The sequence below is a fragment of the Syngnathus floridae genome, chromosome 17 (genome assembly GCF_059516105.1).
Source record: "Syngnathus floridae isolate MCC-2025c chromosome 17, RoL_Sflo_1.0, whole genome shotgun sequence".
NCBI lineage: Eukaryota > Metazoa > Chordata > Actinopteri > Syngnathiformes > Syngnathidae > Syngnathus > Syngnathus floridae.
The window spans coordinates 1,043,907-1,052,135 of record NC_142429.1 but is presented as its reverse complement, the minus strand read 5'-3'; the positions used below and the strand labels follow the sequence as shown (position 1 = coordinate 1,052,135).

Sequence of the window (8,229 nt, the reverse complement as noted above, 5' to 3'; positions counted from 1 at the left end):
CAATTCCAAATTTCCAAAGTGAATGAAGGAATGAAGTCCTTTACATTATGATTTTGTATAAATACTAGGCATAAACACAAAATCGACGGCACAAAATGGGCAGACTTTACTTGTTTGAAAAGGACTGGTTACAAGACAGACTTTTTTAATTTATTTAATGGGAAGAAGACTTATTTAGTTTAATTGATCTATTTTTGTTCCCTGGCAAAATTCGATTTGCTGCAATTCCAAATTTCCAAAGTGAATGAAGGAAAGAAGTCGTTTAAATTATGATTTTGTTTAAATACTAGGCATAGACACAAAATCTACGGCACAAAATGGGCAGACTTTACTTGTTTGAAGACTGGTTACAAGACAGACTTTTCTGATTTATTTAATGGGAAGAAGACTTATTTAGTTTATTTAATCTATTTTTGTTCCCTGGCAAAATTGGATTTGCTGAAATTGTATTTTGCCAAATCTTGACTTGAGACCTGATAGGAAGTATTAAACGCTTAGTTAAATCAATACAAGTTGGTAATAAGAGCGAGTAATGTTGGTTGAACCGATGAATGAAGGTTGAAAGCAATTTAAATTATGACTTTGTATAAATACTAGATATTAACAGAACATCTACTGCGCAAAATGGGCAGAGTTTACTTGTTTGAGAAGGAGTGGCTTATTCAAAACTAAGATTTATTTAATCTGTTTGTTCCCAGGCAAAATTGGATGTGATGCAATTCCAAATCTATCTGAAACGGCAGTTAAAAGTAGAGTTACATCAAGTTTTCTTTTTTAATCAACGCAATCATTTACAACCGTTGACCAGAAAGAATCGTCGAAATTCGACGTCCCCCCCAAACGCCACACTCACTCGCTTTTCAGGGCAACAAAAGTACTTCTTTTTAAAAACGATGAGTTGTACTTACCGTGTACGCTCTGGACGGTCCAGTTGCAAGCAGAAAATAAAAATATTTCTCTTGTTAGTCGTAGGTTACCATCCGCTGTGTCTTTGTCAACATCGCCATTTTCCTACTTCCTGCTGCGAGCCACGCCCACGGATTTAAATTTGGGCGGAAGTTCTTTCCATTGGCGTCGTTTTCGCGTATAGCAAATCCGATTGGTTGGGAAGGGGGCACGGTTATGCAGCCGAGGGGTCCTGTGATCGGTGGGATGTAAAGTAGGCGTCAACGTCACGTCCGCGTCACGTGACCACGACGTGGCAGACGTCATATAGCAACCGCTGTTTTGTCTAGTAGACTTACAGTTGTTATGCATTGACATAATGGCGCACACACCAAATAGATTTAAATAAATTAAATAATTCTTCTGCCCACTCCCTTTTAAACAAGTTAACTCTCCCCGCGGATTTGAATTCCGGCGAAAGTTCCGCCCATCGACGTCACGTATGTCACGTGACCACGACGTGGCAGATGTCATATAGCAACCGCTGTTTTGTTTAGTAGATTTACAGGTGTTATGCATTGGCATAATGGTGTGCACTCAAAATAGATTTAAATAAATTAAATATTTCTTCTGCCCACTCCCTTTTAAACAAGTTAACTCTGCCCACGTCCATTGACGTCTTGTCTGCGTCACGTGACCACAACGTAGCGACGTCATATAGTAACCGCTGTTTTGATCAGTAGACTTAGTTATTATGCGTTGACATAATGGCGCACTGGTTAGCATGTCCACCTCTTAAGCATGATGTTGCGGGTTCGACGCCTGATCAATGTTAGCATGGAGTGAGCTGAAGTGCATGGCGCTGAAGATTTGAATCTTTGAAATGCGCTGAGGTCTGACATATCAGGCAGAATGGTTTGCCATAACGTTCAACAAAAAATAGAAACTTTCCCACTCTGATTAAAACGTCCTGTGTTCATCTACTGAAGTGTAATTTGGAATTCCCTCTCTATTCCTGTAGGTGGCCTTAGGATGTCCACCTGGCGTCAGTGACACGGTTCTATTCTATATTTGCTGGTCAGGGAGAATTCAGTTTCAGCAATGTGTGCAATCCTATAATAAGGTAAAGTGGCTGTTGTCGTCCATCACCAACAGCGCTGGTCAAGATCTCCTTTTTAGGACTGAAGTAAACTAGTAGATTGAAAACCACAGCTGGTGCACAAAGCCATGACATCAGCTCCTTGCCAGGTATAAAAGATACGGGCCTGACAGGGGTGGGGGGCTTTTTTACATCCATGCCTTGGGCCACTCAACTTTTTGGAAAGACTTCACTCTGACATCGGTTAAATAAAATCTTTTCCCAATCAGCCGTGGTCCCTGAAGTGCTCATTCGTCGGGAAACAGCCACCGATCACCGAGTGTTTTTTGAAGACCAGCGAAGCAGAAAAAACCATATACCACATTTTTGGCGTCACGAACAGGATTCGTGTTCTCCAGGGGACCGTCCCGTCCGCTCTCTCCGCGAGCATCCAGCGGCCAGCCGACGACCTGTTTTGAGGTGAGTTGCTTGCACTCAAAGTCGCCGCAGCATGCTCGCTCTTGGAAAGGGGGGGAGGGAGCGTTGTCCCCCGCACGGAGGGCAGTTAAACGGATCTGAGGGAGCCACGGCGGGCTCCAGGGAAAGTTGTCTCTCCTAGTCAAAAGCCGGCATAATGCGACTTTTGAAGGGGGAGTGGCCCCAAATAGAGACAGCGAAAGAAAAGTAAAATAAAAACAGGAAAAATAAATAAAAAACAATAAATAAAAAGGGAACAGTAACAAAACGTTTTGGGAATTGTATGCATGACATGTCTGGTGAGAATGATAAACGAGAAGAAATAAACGCTCCAGGGAGGGCGAATGTGAAACAGGACAGGTTGTCGAGAACAACGCTGGTCGGCTGTCACGAGAAGAAAATAGTAGGAAGTCCCATAAAACGTGGACGTGGAAATTAGTCGTTTCAGTGGTCCCGCGGAGGATCGAAATTTTAGCTGTGTGATTGTGGCGGAAACACGGGTACGATTGAACTATGCTGCGACAAGATACGGGTGAATCCACACGGGCCAGGGGCTATAGCCGAGATGTCCGGTGGGAGCCTAGTCTCTGCCAAAGTCCAGCGCAAAAGGGAGGTTGCGTCGACCGCGTTTGGCCAATAGGAACGAGCGCAACCTTGGCATCCGTACCGTGGGAGTGGATGCAGGAAATATCCGGCCAGGTCAGGGACCTGTGGGCCGAAGAGAATGATGCGCGCGAAGCCACGTCGTTTGGGCACTGATCAAATTAGAGGTGTATGTGAGTTATAAGGCTTATCAATTTAAATGCTGGTGTAAGAGGCCCCCAGGTAAAACGGAGGACTGGCGGTTTTCGAATATTGATTAAGCTGATATGATCTGCTTGCGGTTCGATTCCTCTATGGGGACGTGTCATAATAGCATACACATCTGTCAAAGTTTGATAAATTTGAGCCTGTACAGACCGCGTTTGGGAAATAGGTGCTGGACGGCATTGTGTGTGTATAGGAAATCCCTCTGTGTGAAAAAGGGAAAACGTGGCAATGAGGCCTCGGAGTGCAAGGATTGGTATACCTTGGGAAAAAAGTAATTTGTGTGCACACTTAAGTTAAATTCTGCAGAAAATAAAGGGGAAAATATAAAGCGCTACTAGAAACGAAACGAAAGTTAAGTAAGACGTGCGTATTTGTCAGTGCATATCTGCACTGTTAAACACCAAACTGCATAGCCGCAGTTGGCAAACAGCAAAACGTGGAATGGAGTCGAATCCTGCTCTGTCTTCTTTGTTTGTGAGTGTCTGCGCGCGCGTGTGGGATCCCTGTGTGTGTGTGTGTGTGTGTGTGTGTTTGAGTGTACCCATGGGTGTGTGTGTAGGTGAGCGTGCGTGTGTGCGCGTGTGCGCGATCGTGAGTAAGTGTGTGTGTGCTCTTGAGTGCGAGTGAGTGAGCGTGCTTGTATAAGAAACGAATGGAATGGATAGGATAGTGTGCTTCTCGGTGCTCTGGGGCGCGTGCCCGCCTGCGGTGCCCGCTCGGGGAGGGGAATCTGGCTTCGGGGGCGGGACAGGGAGTGGCCAACCTGTACCTGCCCACCGTGTTTCAAGGCTAGGCACTCCCCGTGTGGGTGACGTGGGGGCGGGGCGTGGGGCCAGAGTTGTGCCCATTTTGGGGCCTACCTCGCTGGTAGCGAGAAAATGTGACAGGATGATGGGGGACGGCATGCTGAAGGAGCAAAAGAATGCATGACCAACTGTGGAGGTCCTGAGGTAACTGACACCCAGGAGAATTAATGTGCCACAGCTGTCTAACAAGAAACAAGAAGCACGGGAATGCTACCTAACGACACTAATATAGATGTGCATGTATGCATCTCAAGAAGGAGTGTGGCCCCTCATAAATAATACGAGGGTCAGCTGGCGCCCCCTAGACCCTCTGGGAGCAATGAGAAATTGGAGTTGCAGAAAAGCCCGACTTGTTAATTTAAATTAAAGACAGAATGATAAATTTAAAAACCAATTATTGATATTGCTCTCTGGGGCTCTCCTCAATACTTCTGATTTTCTGTTTACATAAAAAACCTGAGACGGCGGATACATCCGTTTCTCCAGGGGGACAAAGAGACACAGACTGAACTTCCAAGTCGTCTGGAGAAGAGCTTCGTGGAGCGTCGCATTCAAATTCTTAAGGCCAGTGTGATTTTGTCCACAAACTCTTGCATTTCACTCTAACCTGAGAACAGGGATTGCATAGCAGACTGACTACAGACTGATCATCATAAACTTGTGAACAATTGTTTTTCAAACAAGGTGTCATCTCCAACATAAGTTGAGTGCGGGTACAGAAATAGCGCGGACGGAATACACCGGATCGAATATCAATTGAGACAGCCGGTCTTAAGGTGTCCATCTGAGGTTGGCAAAATCGTATGTGCATTGTTTAATTGATATTGTTATCTGCAAAAAAAAAAAAAAAAAAAAAAAAAAAAATGGGGGAAAGGAACTATGCTAGTCCAATGGTGACCACCCCCATCGAGGTAGTGCGGAGAAACTACCCGCTCATTAAGGGGGTTAAAGAAATATCCAAAAAATGGAATAAAAGATGGCCTGACATCGAGAGGCCTTGGCCGGTGGAAGGGACTTTTAACAGGGAAGTAGTTGAGACTATACGTGTACTAGTATCAGCATACAAGGCAGGACATAAAAAAGGAAAAAGAGGAGAAAAGAGGAAGGAAAAAAGAGAATGGGAATTGGGATTGTTAAAAATATTTGACGAAGAGGGACTCAAATTGAACCGAGAGTTCCAACAGAGAAAAGAGAAGATTAAAGCTGAAGTGCAGAAAAATATGGAAGAAGCTAAGAACCTAATGGAAAAAGCAAACATGCCTTTTTCACATGTGTCCCCTGTTAAGAATCCCCCACCGTATGATGTGAGTGAAGACCGTGGAAATGTATATCCACAACTTCCGATAATCAACCAGGAAGGAAGTTATCAGCTGGAGACGGAGGATAAGGACATTGTCGAAACAGGAAGAGCAAAGACCACCATCATCATGCACCCTAGCCCTGCCCGCAAAAGAAATAAAACACGATTTGCAAAGCATGGCACTTTGGACTACACCAGAAAGGAGCTGCAGTATGACAGCCAGAGTGATGCTGAAGGAGCAGCGGGGGGCTATGACCCCACAATCAAAAGCATTTTGAAAAAAGCGGAGGAAAAAGGACGCACTCCGGGGAAAAAGATTAGAACAAGAACATATTTTAGTAGTACCGACAGTGGAAGCGACAGTAGTGATGATGACGGGGGAGACAAGGATCCTACGCCTACCTCATGCTCCACCCCCACGCCCATGGAGGATTGGAGAAGAACCGCCTTAATGAGCATTAAGAACAGGAAAAAGCAATGCCTGGAGGAATTGGACTGGAGTGTGGAACCAAAGGAGCAAGAGGAGCTGGAGGAACAATTGCAAAGGTTGGAGGTCGCTGAACGCAAGCTGAAGAAAGAAGCATCCAAAATACCAGCATCCCTTTTGAGCCAGGAACAAAGATCAAGGCGGGCAAATACAATCCTACCAGTTTTGGTGAGAGGACAACAGCTGGACTACAAACCATGGCAGAATTCTGACATGTCAGCCATCCTTGAGAAGCTGCCCACCATTCAAGACGGAGCACACCCTTGGATATCCAAATTGGAGGAGTGCATGGTGGGAACCCAGTTCGCAGTAGGAGACATTAAGAGGCTTCTGGCTAACGTGGTAGGAGTCCATACCATGAAAGACATTTTGGGAAAAGCAGGGTTACATCGCTTTGCCACAACATCAGCAAATGACTCTGACCTGTTTGCAGCAGTCCGAGGCCAGATGTGGGGAGCACTGAAGGCAGCGTACCCGACCAATGTAAACCCTGATAATATTGTGCTCGAACCCCTGGGACTGACAGAGAACGCACGCTCATACGTGGCAAGAGCATATCAGACTTGGAGACACATCACAGGAAATGATCCAGATACAACCCAAATGGAAAAATCTATCTTGCGGGATAAGATCCAAAAGGGCCTGCCCGTGCAAGTGAGGAGCAAACTGGCTGAAGTGGTGGGACTGGGAAGCATGACGACTAATGTCTACACTGATCACATCGCTCATCAAGTCGATTGGTTCCGCAAGAAGGAGATGGCTCAAAAGGAGCAGGACCAAGAAGTGGTGAGGAGGCTGAACCAAGTGCAGCTCGTGGACAATAAAAAGGAAAAGAAGCAGACAGTCGTGGTGCAAGCTCCACCGCAACAAATCATTCTACAGCCCACGTCCCCGCATGGCCTAACTCCGCAAGCAGCCATGGCGGTGCCCTTCAGCCCAGCCCCTCAATGGGGAAACAGACCGGCCCATCTCTGGGGAGCCACGGCCCGTGGAGACAAAGAACGGGCAGGAAGGCCTAATCTCCCGGGGGGCCTACAACAGAGACCTAATGCGTGCTATAATTGCGGTCGACCAGGCCACATATCTCGCCAGTGTGATAGGCCCTATAACAATTCCTCTGGAGGTGGCTTCAGAGGAGGAACCAAACCACGAGGCCAAAGGCCTCAGGGCCCGGTAAACCCCTTTGGGGGCCCGGAGCCTGGATTTTAGGGGTGCCCAGAGTGCCCTAAGGGGGGATGTCAGCTGGTAGTGTCAGGTCCGGAACAGGAGCCAACAATAACAGTGAAAGTAAATGATCAGCCTTTGACAGCTATGGTTGACAGCGGAGCGGCTTTCACTTGTATCCGGCCCGAAGACGCTACACATCTCCCCATGTCCGGTCATTTTGTGCGGACAATAGGGTTCGAGGGTATTAAACAGCTGATCCCTTCCACAAGACCAGTAAAGCTCTGCTGGCAAGACCACACAATAAAAATCCCAGTCCTAGTGTCAAACCGTACACCTATTGCCCTCCTCGGCAGAGATGCCCTGTGTGGATTGAACTGTACCATAAAGTGTTCTCCCGATGGATGTGAGGTTGAAATACCAAACAAAACGTGCCACAAGGTGATGATGCAGTCAGGGTCCGGGGAGTCAACGCCCACTGTATTTTGGGTGGGAGATGTCAGCGACAACCTATTGGAACCATACGAGAAGTGGGAAAAGTTTATCCGCTCCAATAGACCAGGAGCAAGGACTCCTGAGTACCCATTCCACTGCACGCTACAATATCACAAAGACCTAACGCAGGCACAGGCAGAAGAGTGGTTGCGTCAGCAACCGCAAGAAGTGCAATTGAACGGCACTTGCATTATCCTGGGACCACAGGGAGTGGCCATGAAAATCCAGAGAAACGGATTCATTGACAAGGAATTTAAAGTCAAGAATAGCATCCCACATGTGACTTTGTTGATAGCAGAAGATTGGGAGCAGCAACATGTAGGAGAAATGATGGCGGAGGCGGAAACACTCAAGTTTTCCCCGCTGGCAGGAAACAATGCTCTGTGGGTGAGTGTTGATAAACGGTTCATGAAGATCATGGTTTCAGCGCATGGACATGGACAGCCCCAAACGGTACAGCTGTCACACGACTCCATCCTCAGTATGACGACAGATCAACTCAAAGAGGACATGCTCCGACAGGTACCCGACTACCTGTGGTCTCGCCATAGTACGGATATTGGACTTGTAAAATCTGCACAACCGGTAACAGTAGATCTTCGGCCAGGCTGCAGACCCCCATGGAAAACACAGTACCCCCTGAAGGAGGAAGCAGTGCGGGGGATTGAAACACAGATCGAAGGATTGCTCGTGGCAAATGTGTTGAGGGTAACGCAGACCCCTCTTA

The 8,229-nt window shown here is 46.8% G+C and overlaps 1 protein-coding gene across 1 annotated transcript; it reads left to right on the top strand.

Moving 5' to 3' along the window:
• Nucleotides 1-5,026: 5,026 nt before the first annotated feature.
• Nucleotides 5,027-7,052, top strand: LOC148383115 (uncharacterized). The gene has a single exon (XM_088357938.1). It carries the CDS (start codon nt 5,277-5,279, stop codon nt 7,050-7,052), a length of 1,776 nt encoding a protein of 591 aa, XP_088214064.1. The 5' UTR covers nt 5,027-5,276.
• The last annotated feature ends 1,177 nt before the right edge of the window (nt 7,053-8,229 follow it).